Genomic DNA, 15,215 nt, shown 5'->3' with positions numbered 1-15,215 from the left:
TGGGTTTAAAGCTGAAGAAGTCTTGAATATCATTGACTCTGGGTCTAGAAGCAGGGCTTGACAGTAGAATTTTGGCATTTGAGAGCCTTTTTTCAGGAGGGGTTTTGATAAGAGTCTCTAAACTGTGAGAGGTTACCACAGAAATCACTTGCCCAAAGCATGTTTTTTTGCTTTCTTAAGTAACATTATCACAGTAGCTAGTATTTTAAGGCAGGGGGCCATACTCTTGTTACTGGATCAAGTCTTTTGGAGAGGTAGGCTATAGGCCTCTTTCAAGGGCCAATGTCCTGAGTTAGGACTCCTTTGGCAATGTCCCTGAGTTTATCTATGAACAAGATGAAAGGCTTGGTAACGTCAGGGAGTCCCAGGGCTGGGGCCTCTGTCAAGGTCCGCTTGAGCTGCTGGAAGGCCTGTTCACATTCATCAGTCCAGTTCAGCGAATTTTTAGTTTTGCCCTTATGGGAGTCATATAGAGGCAAGCTTTTCAGTAAAATTTAGCCTACAGTATCCAACTGCCCCCAGAAACTCTCGTCTGTTTTTTTTAAAAGTTTTTTCTCATAACACCTTGGCTATCTTTTTGTAAATTTTTTAGTTCTCAAAGACCTTTTTGTGCTATCTCTATTAACTGGCTGAGGGGCATTTTTTTAAACCTCTCAAACCTTTGTAATTTTTGTCTAACATGTGGGGCCGACTGAGTTACAAAGAGAACAACTGGCGATACTGGGAAACCTCCTTACCTCTGGATGTCCAGTCAGGGTGGCACAAAAGGAGAACATGGTTTTGGCATTCCGTGTCAGAGAGCCGGCTTTATCTGGATGGCACACTGCTTTTTGTCCAAGGGTGTCACGTGGCAGGCCATCATTTTACTAAAATTATATTCTTAACAAAAAGGGCTTTTTCACAGGTAACAAAATTGTGCTGCATAATCTCCCAGATGTTCACAGTACATGTAAGAACTTGTATCTTATCTCTAGTATCACCTATCATCTCATTTTAATGGAAACATTTTGCAGCAAAGTACAATCTTATGAATACTTTTACCAAAACTGATCTAATACTGTCAAATTCTGAACACATTTACTTCTTGTCAAACCTGTTATTTGTAGTACTATAAACCAAGACAAATAAAATTCACATCCTCTTGAGCCTTCTACAACTTACAATAATACCTCTCAAACTAAGCTTTAATCTTTTTTTACATTCTGGCATAGCCAGACACCTTTACTTAAAGACCACTCTCTTTGTCCCTCTTTTTACTATTACCAGTCAATTACCTTTTTTCTCACTTCTCAGACAACATCAAAACTCTCAACAAAACCCTTGAAGTCACCTTCTAGTAGTCCAAAACATACTTATTTTATGTCTTTTTACCACATAAAAATGCTGTATTTTAAAAACAAAACTGTAACCTTTTAACTGGCTCAAATATAGTACCGCCTGGTTTTTACTTGGCAAAGTTGACATGACTCTTAACAACCATAGATATACATATATATGTGCACATGTTTACATTTTCACCAGAGAGAAAAAAATACTCCTTTTAAAAGGCATGCTGAGGTTGCAAGCAATCAATTGAAGTCTTACATATTAAACAAGGTGTCACAACATTAAAGACACAAATAAAGGGAGCTTAACAAGTTTAAACAGGCAACCAAGGAGAGGGCGGAGGAAGGAAGGGTTTTACCCACGGTGGGGGCTCCTCCCTGAGGTCCTGCCATACCAAGATGTAGGCGACCTGGTGGCCCTCTTGTCCGGGGTGGAAGATGATGTTCTTAACTGCTAAGATGAGGGGATGGTGGAAAGTTCCCTCTGGTGGCCAACCCAAGGAGAATGTAGGCCACTCAGACGAGCAGAAAGTCTGACATTTACTTTTTTAACCTGTAAGGAGAGATTGTGAGCCCTCTCTCAAACCTCCGACCAATGGTCGAGGGTGAGGGACAATGGGGATGGTGTCGTTTGTCCCATGGTGTTTTGAAGACAAAGAGTGGTTAGCATACACACGACACAACAAATAACCAATCACAACAGCCACGACAGACAGGACAAACAGGCCAGCCACCTCACTCTCACGCATTAGTTTCACACCAAACGAGTCACCTTAGGGGGTGCCTCTAGATTGGCCCGGACGGACCACAGATTGGGAATGAAATTCCCCAGATTGGCCCAGACGGACCACAGATTGGGAATGAAATTCCCCAGATTGGCCCAGAAGGACCACAGATTGGGAATGAAATTCCCCAGATTGGCCCAGACGGACCACAGATTGGGAATGAAATTCCCCAGATTGGCCCAGAAGGACCACAGATTGGGAATGAAATTCCCCAGACCGATAGGAAAATTCTATCGCAGACGGTGAGTCATGGAAAACTGTGTGGGGCGTCCCCCGATCACCCAAGAACAGAATTTGCCCCTGAAGCAGAGCCGGAGTTCGGCCTGGGGCGAAAGGAAACGGCGGATTGATCCAAAATGAAAGTAAACAAAAACCGGCCGTACTACTTACCCCAGAGAGGTGCCGTTGGGGTCTCCCTCTGCGAGGAAGTCTGATCTCACTTTGATCTCGCTGGGGCCTCCAAAATGTTAGACCGGTGTCGCAAGGAAGACTCCAAGGGCCTCGCTCTCATGTAAAAACAATGGGGTTTTTATTATTCCGTGTACACGGGGTCCTCCAAACAGGTGGAAATGGAGAACCCCTTACTCGAGCAGGGCTGTGCCTTTTAAGGCCTAAAACAGCAAAGCAAGCAAGCGTTGTTACAGAAGCCAATCATAGCGATTAGAGCAGAGCTGATGGTGAGCTGTCCTTAAGGGATTGGGTTTTTTAGTGGGGCAAGGGAGTGTCTCCCTAGAAGGGGTGGCATTTCTTAGGAATGGGCGTTTGTCTCATGACTGAGAGATCTGTCTTAGGTTAAGACTGTTTGTCTTAACTGTTTAAGAACACTGGTTCCTGTGGGGGTGGAGCTGCACATACTTTAGCACCACAACCGTTCTATTTGTAGAGGGCAACAATGGTTAGCATATCGATTAGGTAAGATTTTACAATTCTTTACAGAGAGCATTGATTAACATATCAATCTTTTACCCAGAGTAAAAGGAAGACACACATTTACAGTTACAGGTATTACTATGATATAAACGAAGCTATTTTTGTAAAGAATGTACAATCTAATACAATCTGATGCAATTAACACAATTTGTGACGGGGCTACCGGATAGGGAAGACCCAGGATGTCAGGAGCTATTACCTCAGGCCTTTGTTTTATGGCCTTTAGGAAGTTAAAACTTAACCTAGTTGGATTTGAAGGGAGAAGGGGAGGGGAAGCAGCAGATGGAACGAGCTTTCTTGGTCTCTTCACTATAAACTTACCTCCTACATATAAATCATTTTTGTTACATCCTTTTTTTCATTTTACTCAGAATTACATTGTAAAGATCTCTCCATGTTGCAAAGTGTACTTCTAACTTGTTACTATTAACGGCTGCAAGATGAGTCATAGTTTATATCAGTAATATTCTACCTACATTAAATGCCTGTTGCCCCAAGAGGCTCTGCCACAAGCAAACTCCTATTTATCTCCTATGGCCCTGTGCAAGTACTTCTGGAAGCAAATGACTAGGTCACTGTGCATGCAGATACTTAATTTGACTAACTGATCAGGATTGCTTTTAAGAATAACTGAATTCACTGTGTACTTCTGGTCTTCTTTGGTGCTTTGTAACAAAAGTATCACAAAAGCGTGACTTACACAACAAACATTTATTTCAAACAGTCCTGGAGTCTCAGAAGCCCTGCAACAAGGCACTAGCAGATCAGGTGTTTCCTGGACCACAAAACAGACACCCACTTCCTGTCTACCTGAGCAAATTACATACCCAGATCCCAGTTCCTATGTTATCACCTTGGACAGGATTTCAGAAACTCTGGGGTTTGCATAAGCATTCTACCTACAGCAATTGCTAGCATTTGGCTTTATTTTTCTTTTCGTACTATTATTTGACAGCCCAATATACATAAAGTAGCATCTTACTCCTGACAGGATTTGCATCTTTTCTAATTACTAATGAGCTTGTACCTCATTATCTGCATTTACCAGCCTTTTAAACTTTCATTTCTATAAATCACCTGAGCATATTCTTCACTTGTTTTTGTATTAGCCATTTTTTATTTTGTTTCATCACTTTGTAGGAGCTCCTTATATATTCACAATATTAATAGCATATTGCTTATAGACATTTTACTTATCTGTGCCTTATAATATTGACCATGAAACTAATTCATAATGCCAAAGTAATCATATTCAATTCTTTGTCTTATAATTAGTTTGAAAGATTTTAAAGAAGCCTTTTCTCCTTATAATTCATGAAATAGCTATATTGTTTCTATGACTTTTATATTTTTTCTTTTTATATTTTCTTTAATGTACCTTAAGAACACCTTTGAATGTGACATTACATACTGATCTAGTTTTCAAAATATCCATTTATTTTATGAAAAAAATCCGAAATTTTACAATCAAATAATAAGAAAATAATAATACTTATTACACTTTATGTTTTTATCTTCAAAGTAGTTACTCAGAGTATAAGACAAACCAAAAGGATCCTTACAAAAAAGAAACAATAACACTAATATTTCTTTGCAACAAATTAAGGTAATTTCAGACACTATTTAATTACCCAGTTTTCAAATACAACCCACTTGATAATTTAGCATATGGTGTGACTATTAAAGTCATTTAACTTCTTGGCTCCCACTCTGGGTCACTTTTCAGAGATGTGAGTAATATGCCTGGGATGGAACAGCATGACATAATTACCATTACGGATTAAATTGTGTGCCTAGGACAATAAGTGCAAAAGAATTTCAAATAAAAAGATCGCTAAAGGTTCCCATGATCAGGAAAAGCTTTGTGTTATCTCATTCTTGTCTCAGTAAGACAGGTGCTCTTCTCTCCCCACCTTCCACCAAGTTTGCTTTAAAAGAAACACAGGATGGGTTCCGGCCACTCCTGCTTATTGTTGCTAAATCCTTATAAAACCAGATTTTGCTCTCCTCTCTATGGATGCTAATTAAGTGACCAGGAAAGACAGGTTGCATATCCTGTTCTTCCTCATAGTTTGGGCTTTACTGATTTGAATGCAAATGGAGACCCAAAAATGAGTTTATGCTCCTCTGCTGCCAACACTCAGCCAGGTTCCCTGAGTTGGAGAGACAGACATGGTTCCTCTCTCAGAGACTTCCCCAGAGAACACTCCGATAACCAGACACCATGAAGATATTCCTCAGCTTATGGCCAGGTCACCTCTCAATAAATCCATTAAAATACTATCAGTCAAAAACATCAGAGCTTAGCCTAAACTCACCCTGATCTACCCTACACATGGTCAGGGAATTTCCATTAGCCTGCAGGTGGGCAAACTCATCTAATATGAAGCTTCTTTCATCATAAAGTATTAGATAGCTCATATAATTTATTAAAAACTTGCAATCAAAAAGTGCTAAAAGATAGTATGTTGTGGAGTATCATTGCTCAGAATTGCAAGAGCATATATACAGCACATTGGGCCCAGGAAAAGAACAACATCCAAAAATAAAACTATGAGTTTGACTGGTGTGTGGGGCTTTATGTCATTATACAGTCAAAAATTCATCATTTTAGAAAAGGACCAGAGATTTAGTTCAGTGGCACAACACCTGCCTGGCAAGTGTGAGGTCCTGAGTTTGATTCCTGGTACCTGCCCCCCAAAAAAGAACTATTTTAACTTGAGGATTCTCCATAATCAGTGATTCTTCCAAGTAGGTAGATGACTTTATTTTATTCTGATTTTTTGAATCTGAATGAGTAACACTGATAGAGGGAGAGCTTCACTTGAAGAATAAGTTTTAGAAAGACCAAAAATATTTAAAATCATAAGATCACTACAGATGTGATAATTATAAACGTGTAATCCATAATAATGGTGATATCTAACCCCATATCAAGTGCCATTCACCCCACTGAGAGCCTTCTATTCATTATCTTAGCTAAGCTTCAGTGACAGCCACTGTTGTCCAATGAAAGACTAAGGCCACTGCCCCTAAATCAAGGTTAAAAAGGTTAGTGTGCTCAAGGTAACAGCTGATTGATGATATGATTAGGTTGTGAAGATAAATGTTCTGTGAAATTCCACGCTCTTAATATACTTCCTTCCCCATGATCCTTGTCGCCAAAGAATCCTGGGTATGGTTTTACTCCCATTTGCCATCTCCCAAAATACCTGATTAGGTACATATTTCCTGATACATTATTTTCTTTCAGTGGCCACCACTATCAGCATTAGCAACAGCAACAGCTGGAAATTACACTAGATTTTCTTCCCCCACCTCCACCCCCTAGAAAATACCACCCAAGCAATTTTATGTTCAGGGAGACACCAGAAAAAGAACCTCAAATTATCCTCAAAATATCTTTCAGGCTATGCATTTAGGATTGTACAAAGAACTTAGAAACAAAAAGGAATGTAGAAAGGTAAGTAGTGGTACCTTGTTCACAAACTTAATTTGTTCTATGATTTTGGAAAAAGTAGCCACCCACACTTGTGTTTGTGTGGGAAAGGTGACCACAGTCATGTTGGAACCCAATGCAAAGTCTGCAAACAAAAACAATGTTTTGCCAAATGCTTCCATTTGTGAACCAAATTATTTGCAAAGGAGAGTGTTGGTGAACCGCGGTGCCACCGTATAGTTCAGGAACACTAGTGATCAAACATCAAAGAGATTTGGTTCTGGTGAACACTGTGGCAGAAAGTTGTACTGAGAAGAAGCCACTGGGTCAAGGTTACTTTCAGGTTGGCAAAGATGTTAAAGATGACCTGCTATTTGGAACTGCACAAGAAAGAAGTAAAAAATGTACGATGCATAGAATTCCTCTTAGGCAGCTCTCCTTGCCTGGCCGTGGGCAAGAGCTCTTGAAGCTCCTTCCCTCTGAGCTCACTCAACGTCAGCATTAGGAGGCCATCAGGAGGCTCTGGAGTTGGAGGGCTTGGCTCCAGTCCTGGATCGTGGCTCACTGCTGTCAATCTGGGCAAGTCACTTCCTCATCCACATAATGTGGATAATAACAGAGTTCCCTACAGATGGTTAAAGTGAAAAGTAAATGAGCTCAGAGGCGAAGGTGTTCATACTTGGTGCACAGCTGGCAAATAATGGTGATAATTATTCTTGTTCTTAGGAAGATTGTATCTTCATAAGAGCTTTCCACAAGGAAACACTCCTGAAAATGGCCACAACAGGAAAAATTTCCCGTTGAATAACTCACGTACAATTTTCTTTTTTTTTTTTTCCTCTCTCGCTCTTTCTACCAATTTGAATATAAAATATCTTACAAACTATTATAAAAGTTTCCTGGCAAATGTGAGGCTTTCTTGTGAATACATCTTCATTTTCTTTCATTCATTCATTCAATCAGAGATATGCTGCCTGTTACATGCAAAGAATCATGCTGATTCTGTAGAATATGAAAATGTAAATCACTATCTCTATGTTCAAAGGCTTTGCAGTTTAGTAAGGAAATACCATATTTACATAAATAACTATGCTAAGCAGTAGAAGCTTCAAGAAGGATAAGAAAAACTCAGAAGAGGAAAGATTAATCTGAGAACACAGAAGTCTCCTGTGATTATTAGTTAGGTGTTATCTTCAATGGCTTGTGAAGGATAATGTGGTTCAGCAAAGCAGAGCTCATAGAATAGGTTAGTGGAGGATATCACAGAGTAAAGAAATTCCTACAAAAGGCATGTGCACAGAAAAATGCTGGTGGTCTGCAAGGCTCTGGTGTGCAGAAGACCTAGCAGGCTGGCTGTGAACAGAGGTTCAAATACAATTTCACTACACTCTGTTTCCACCTTGAGTTTCAAGGCTTGCAGCAGTGCAACTTCAGTGAAGTCTGAGTCAAGGAAATTGGTCGCTTTTGGAAAGTGTCTTCCATCCCATCCTTTGTGTGATACCCGCATTACAATTAAGAGACAGTAAATAGATCTGAAGTTTCCACAGCATGGTTTTGGATTTGTCAGCTCTCAGGAGCTCCTCTGTCTTTATGCTGGAAGCAGGAATTTTCATCTTCCCTCTGCCAGTCTTTAATAGCACAGGAATCTGAAGTTCACGGCCTCAGCCAAGAAACTCCCATGGTGGGAACAGGAAGACTGTTTTAAAAGAACCAGGAAGCAGCTGAGAGAGAAAGGCAGCAGCCTGTGAACACAGAGCTGCTTCAGGATGGACAGCGATGGGCAGCTGGGTGTTAGCTGTTTACCTGGGTTGTCAACCTCTCCCTGACTCTTTCATTAAACACCCAGCTATCCTTCAATTGCCCTCATAGAACTTAAACTGAGTCCAATTCTCAGCATTTCAAAACCACCCAGTGGCAGAAAGAGGCGCTGACCTCAAAAGAGGTCCTTTGTTCAGCGCAAGGAAACTCACTCTTGAGGTATAAATGCCTTACAGTGTGAAGCAGGAGGGATGCACATGGCACTCATCCTCTTAGGTGATGCAAATCATGCATTTATGGCAAAGTGATTTACAGATTTGAATTTTTTCTAAAGTATTATCTACAACTGCTAGGAACTTAGAATACTATCAAAGTGACAGAAATAAATATTTTGATTATGTTAACCTTATTATACTAGGAAACATAATTTCTGGGCCTCAGAATAATTCATTTATGCATAAACTCCAGGCGGCAATAGTCGATGATCGTATTTTCTTCACTTTTCCTTGTGTTGTGTATTCCTTAGCACAGGAACCCTGTTTACCAATTCCTCTGCCTCCTTTCTCAAAGTGTTACCCTCATCAAGACCCCTAATTAAGCCTGATCCCAGACTTACTGTGGTTGATTCAGTGAAAGGGTTGGAATTTGAATTAGGAAGAAGCTTCTCAATTATCATGATCACATAGACTGCTTATGTATCTGTTTCAGCTCCTATTTTCCCAGAGAATCTACTCTTCTCAGTAGGCACCATGTTGCGCGCAGAGGAAAACTGACCGGCGCAGCTCCAATGAAACAGGACACAGGAGACGCTTTTGTGGACGACAGTTAACTGCTAGTTTATTTACGCGGGCTCTGGTTTATATATTTGGCTGTGACCAATCACAGGCTGCCACAAGGAAGCAGGGCGGGAATGGGATGCAGGCTCCGGCTACTATATCCAGCTGTGGCCAATCAGGAGTTGCCACTGAGTATGGAGTGGAGCGCGGGGTGCGCATGGGTTGGCTAATTTAAAGAGGGACGTAGCGCATTGCGGAAGCTGGCGTGGTCCTTAGTCCCGGCTGGGGTATGGTATGTTGAGCGCCTGTGCCCAACAAAAACCTTAATCCCACCCCTTTACCAATGAGCTACAAACGGCCAACACTCAACCCTGCGTGGATCTTACCGGGGGCTAATTACAGACCAGACTTCTTTCTATAGCCAGTTACTGTTTACTTTTCATCTTTTTAAAACTATTTTTCTCCCCTTTTATTTTGGTTCCCTTTTTTCTTTTATTTTGGATGTCCTTTCTAGAGACAAATAAGGTGACAAGAAATGTTACTCTTGAGAGTAACATTTAAATGCAACAATATTACTCTTGAGAAAAAAAAACATGTCTTGTGAAATAGTTTCATTTTTAGCACATAAACGATCAAACGTTGGATTTCTTTATTTAAGTACAGATCAAAGTATATTTTGGATACTAACAATTTATTTTTTAATGTTGCCCAAATCTTATGTTTAAGACTGTTACCAAATATATATCTTTATAAATATTATACTGTTTAAGTCAATTATTTGAAAATGTATTGCTGTTCAAGGAAAGAAACTGAAATAAAATTTGCATTACACTAACAAGGAGACAGTGTAACTGAGTGGAAAGAGAAATGGACCTTACAGAGCAAAGACCTGGATTTAAGTCTCAGTTGATTTATGAAACCTGTAAGCTGACAAAATGTCTCTGAGGCTTTTAGTAAAAATAAGACTCTGAGTCTTATTTCACAGGGTAACCATGAGAGTAAAACTAGGTAACAAATATTTTGGCTCCTAATGAAGATCCATGCATTCCTGATAGACTTAAAAAGAAGTCCTAACTTGTTCTTTGGTACTGAAACAGCCTCCCTCTGTGTGTGTGTGTGTGTGTGTGTGTGTGTGTGTGTGTGTGTGTGTGTGTTGAAATAAGAGTTGGTTTTCTTTCCCTTCCTTCAGGATTTATTTATTTACTTTTCACATTCAGCTAGCTCATTTATTCAACAGTAACCACCAGTCCTGCATTCTGATAATGCTGTTGCCACCAAGTAGATATGAGGGAATCCTTTACAGAAAACTCTAGGTCTTGTGAATAACAGCACCCCAGTGTGCCTGACAGCAAGAGCTGTTGTTTCCCCTCTTCTTCCTGGGTCTTGTAACCTGAGTGCCATAGCTTTGATCTGATATTCCAACATGACCTCACTTTTTCTTTCTTACATTCTTTCTTTCTTTCTTATTAAATGAAAAGTCCACAATCCACAGTTTAAAAATCTTTCTCTCTCCTATATTCCTAATGCCTCCTCCTTGCAAGTTGGAACTCCTTTAAAGATACTTAAGAAAGCTAAGACTTACGACACCAGTAGGAGAGCTAGAGACCCACCAGCGATTGCCTGTAAAAACATACTCAGCCATTTGCACATGTTCAGTCTTTGCCTTGTCAGTGACATATCAGTATCTTTGCTTTTATAAGTCAGGAAACTGAGGCTCAAATTTGTTCAATACTTTTTCCAGGGTGGTTCAGTTCATGAGCAGCACAAGAGGATCAAATCCAGAATGGAGTCAAGGTTCTCCTCACCTCTTCCCAATCTAAAAAATGTTCAGATGACATATTTGATTCCAAATACCTGTACCAATCATCAGAAGTTTCAGAGAAGATTTTTTAAAATATGAGTGCTTCAGTCCTCACCCAATCAGTTGAAACCAAAAATCAGAGACAGGAGCCCCAGAATGTGTAATTTGTTTTTAATTTAGCAGATAAGTCTGTTGTATTGTGAAGGTGAAAAATCTCTGATTCAAATGTGTTACTCCTTTGAAAACATTTCCTGTTGCTTTAACATTTGTTTATTTAATGATATGGCCCTATTATATAATATCTCCTTAACACATAGTTTCTTTCTTTTTGTAACAGGTGGATGAGATATTTATTGATTCTGCTCTAAACAAGCACTATGTCAAGAATCAAGTAGTCAGACTGACGTACGTATGTTTGGTCAAAGGTGGTCGTGATCCTGAAGGTCAGAGGACAGAGGATCCCTTACTAACTATGTGTCTCTATAGACTTGGCTCTTGGCTGGATTTTTATCAACATCACCTCCACTTTAGTCTCAAGACACAGGGCTGACCACCAGTTTTGACTTTAAAAAATATTCAATAATTTGAGGCTAAGGGAAAGTGATGTATTGAATTCCCTAAGGGACAATTATGCCAAGTCACACAATCACAACTAAATTCTAGGAATTGATTGTGAGGTTTGGAATTTAGATCTCAAATCTGCCAAGCCCATACTACCAAGAAAATCAGCAGTGCACACAAAGTTGTATGCTTTTCAAGAGATTTGTCATTTCCAAAGTATTAAAAAGGCAATAATCAGCCACAAAATGAGACCTTAAGTTTCCATGTTCTAAAAAAAAAAGAATTCTCTTGGGCCAAGGACTTAGCTCACTGATGCCTGAGTTCAATCCCTGGTACAAAAAAAAAAAAAAAGTTTCCATGTTCTGAAGCCCTGGTGACAAGAGGCATGCCCAGACAAGAAGATGATCCTGCTGAAATAACTATTCTTTGGTTGTGGTAGACGAAGAGGCTCCTATCAATGGCAGCAATAGCTCAGAGTCTTCATTTGCATTATTTTGAAAGTCACATAGCACAGCCTGTATGTCATAGACACAAGCACATGAACTTGTATGAACCTGAACGCATCTTCTTAAAGAAAAAATCATGTTTATACATGGCTTTATTTGAAGGAAATAGCAATCACTTTGCTTCCCCCACAGACTACTGCTTCTTTCTGGTAGATTTACTTAGAATTTAAAGTTCTTCACATTTTTACTTATAATAATGTCCAGCAGGACTTTTTATTTATTTTTTAGGATTTTTATTTTGAAGAGAATAAAACCAAATGAAATAAAACACTGAACATTGTATATGACTTTAAAACAAAATACAAGGAAATCAGTAATGGCTACCATAATGCCTCTTATCTTCACACAAGTTGCCCATACCATTAGGCATAATAAAATCAAACAAAATAGTACAAAATAAAGTCAATAAAAACAAAACAATGAATGCAGTGAGGACTTCAAAACAAGATAATAGTAAAGCCACAATGTGTACCATAATGCCTGTTATCTTCAAAGTTATTGCTTGTACCATCAAACATGATACAATAAAAAAATAAAACAAAGTGGAATAAAATCAGTCAAAATAAAACAATGAAAGCAATACAGGGCTTCAAAACAAGCTAATAGAAAATCAGTATTGGCTACCATAATATATTTTGTTATCTTTAAAATAGCTATCCATGCCATCAAATATAATAAAATTAGCCAAGTTCCAGTAAAGATGGTGGATAGATAGCATCAGGCTGCAGAGGCTCCCAGAGATAGTCAACTTAGATTTCAAAATAACACAGCATATGGGAAATCCTGAAAAGAGGGAGATGAATATTCTCAATCCAGAAAGAAACTAAGATGAGAAGAACCAATCAAACATACATTCCCGGTGTACTCTTGGGAACAGCTAACGGCTCAGTGTCCCTGATGCAGCACTGGTACGCACATTGGCCCGGCCACAACTTATGGAGCCACCTGAAATCACTCTCCTTGGAATCACCAGAAATGCAGTCACACTGAAGTCAGGGACCGGCAAGCCAAACAGAGAGCTGAGCTGGTGGGGAACCTGCATGGATCTGTGGTGAGTGCTGGTAATAAAACCATTCCACAGAAAAAGGAGCTCCAACAGATGACATTCTGGGACCGGGCAGACTGGCAAGAACAAGGGGCAGCAGTGACTTCAGTCAATTACTCCCTTCTCAAATGGGATTGGTGGGATGGGCTTGGCCTGGGTCACACCCCTGGCCAATATCCAATATGTTAGCCCAAACCAATTCCCTACACCCTACATACACAAATGCAGTGACAGACTCAGCGCTGACCCAGAGGAGAGGGGCCAGCATACGCTGCCCCTGTTTGCATCTCAATAGCAACCTGAAGTGGGCAGGATCATCTAGACAGCACGCTTCAGAAGAAGAATTATAACCAACCAAGAAAGAAACTGGGGCCTTCTATATACACCTTTATGAAAGAAACAAACAGTATGAGAAGAGGAAACAACAAGAAAAAGTCCCCAGCTCCCAAACCTGAGAATATTAATCCAGGAAAGGTAAATACAAAAGAGATTTGAGGACAGCAAACACAATATCAAGCACGGCACCAGTGGACATAAAGAGATATATTCAAGACCTCATAGGCGAGTTCAAAAGTGAAATATTAAACTAAGTAAAGCAAGATATAAGTAGATTAATAAAAGAATTGCTAAGCACCTCTCAGGAAGACACAGATGGAAGAATGGAGGAACAAAACAAAAGGGAAGAATTGTTTCATGAAGAATATAAAGAAAACGCAGAATACATGAAGCAGGTTCAAAGAAATGATAAAAACTCCTTCGAAAGCTGGAAAAACTGCTTGAAAGAAACTAAGGATAGATTATTTGAACTGGAGGACGGGTTTGCAATGTGGGATCATGAAAGGAAAAATTTCTTTAAAATAACAAGAAAACAAGCAGTAACAATACAAAGGCTAGAAGACAACAAGAGGATCTGTAATTTAAGAATAAAGAATGTGAATGAAGAAGCAGGGGTACAAACAAAGGAACTACAAAGCTTATTCACAGAAATAATTAAGGAAAACTTCCCAAGCATAGGAAAAGGAAATGATATTGAGATGTATGAGGCATACAGAACTCCACCCACCACCTACAACCAAAATAGAGCCACACCCAGGCATATAATAATCAAGATTCCAGAAATTCAATATAAGAACAGAATATTAAAAGATGCCAGAGACAAGAAACAGATAATCTATAAAGGAAGGCCCATCAGAATTATGGCAGGCTTCTGGACACAAATCATCAAATCAAGATGTGCCTGGAGTGAAGTATTCCAAGCCCTGAAAGAAAATAACTTCCAGCCCAGATTGCTGTACCCTGAAAAACTATCTCTAGAAATTAATGGAGAAAAAAGACAAAGAGGAACTGGGGGAATTTGTGACCACAATCCAACTCTACAGAGAATACTGTACAACATTCTAAAGAGAGAAAAAGTACCAGGATTCCAGGAACAGTGGCAGAGAGGCCTCAATGAATGGAGCAGAAAACAAAATAAAGAAGACAAACAGACAATTAATGATGGAAAAAGAGCACAACAGAAATGAGGCAGAGAAGGTTGGCTCTAATCTCTAATATAGATGGCATTGATACACTAAATTTAAAAAATGAGAGAATCACAGGCAAAGTAGATCAGGAAGTAGGGTCCACCAAGATGCTCTTTATAGGAAATATAATTAACCTGAAAAAGGGTATATGGACTGAAAATCAGATATGAGCAAACAATGCTCTATGTGATGGAGAACCAGAGAGTAATAGAGGCAACTAGACTGGTATTTGAGGATAGGTGGGAAAGACAGGCTTTAATAGGTAAAGGAATACAACTAGAGATCAAGTCCAGGAGGGAGAAGGTTTGGAACCATTTAGGTAAATAGCAGGTTGCCCCTGCCATTTAAAACTGAGGGTGTTGGTGAGACCCAAAAACGCATAGTATTCCCTGGGGGAGTGAAAGGGGAGAAGTGGTCTTAAAAAAGACAGCAGAAGATATTATTAATAGTGTATCAGGAATCAAAACCCATATTACTCACACCACTCTGCTTAGAGAGAACTTATTGTGTCCCAGTTTGTCTACAAGCACTAGATCTGAGGGCACAGAAAACCATCCCAAAAATGTCAGAATATAGGACAGTAATCATCTTTAATTTCCTACTAACTCGATCTGGAGCCCTGTATAACTTATACTGTTGTATCATGTGATCTTAATTAAATCTGGTTTGTTTGATTGCTGTTTGTTATCGACAGATTTTATTCAAAACTATTATAATTGATGGTATCAAGTCTGAGAGTATAGACAACTACACTGAAAATGATAAG

At 39.4% G+C, this 15,215-nt stretch overlaps 1 protein-coding gene across 1 annotated transcript in view; it reads left to right on the top strand.

The window, feature by feature from the left end:
• Positions 1 to 15,215, top strand: part of Tmprss11a (transmembrane serine protease 11A) — a 54,443-nt gene that overhangs the window by 19,325 nt on the left and 19,903 nt on the right. Inside the window, exon 4 of the mRNA XM_063240553.1 lies at positions 11,152 to 11,219. Coding sequence (XP_063096623.1) covers positions 11,152 to 11,219 — 68 coding nt within the window. The remainder of the gene's footprint in view (positions 1 to 11,151; positions 11,220 to 15,215) is intronic.

This window comes from Cavia porcellus, unplaced genomic scaffold (genome assembly GCF_034190915.1).
Source record: "Cavia porcellus strain 051 isolate PalLab524CR breed Dunkin Hartley unplaced genomic scaffold, mCavPor4.1 scaffold_30, whole genome shotgun sequence".
Lineage (NCBI taxonomy): Eukaryota > Metazoa > Chordata > Mammalia > Rodentia > Caviidae > Cavia > Cavia porcellus.
The sequence above is the reverse complement of the archived record's forward strand: the minus strand, read 5'-3'. Positions and strand labels throughout refer to the sequence as shown.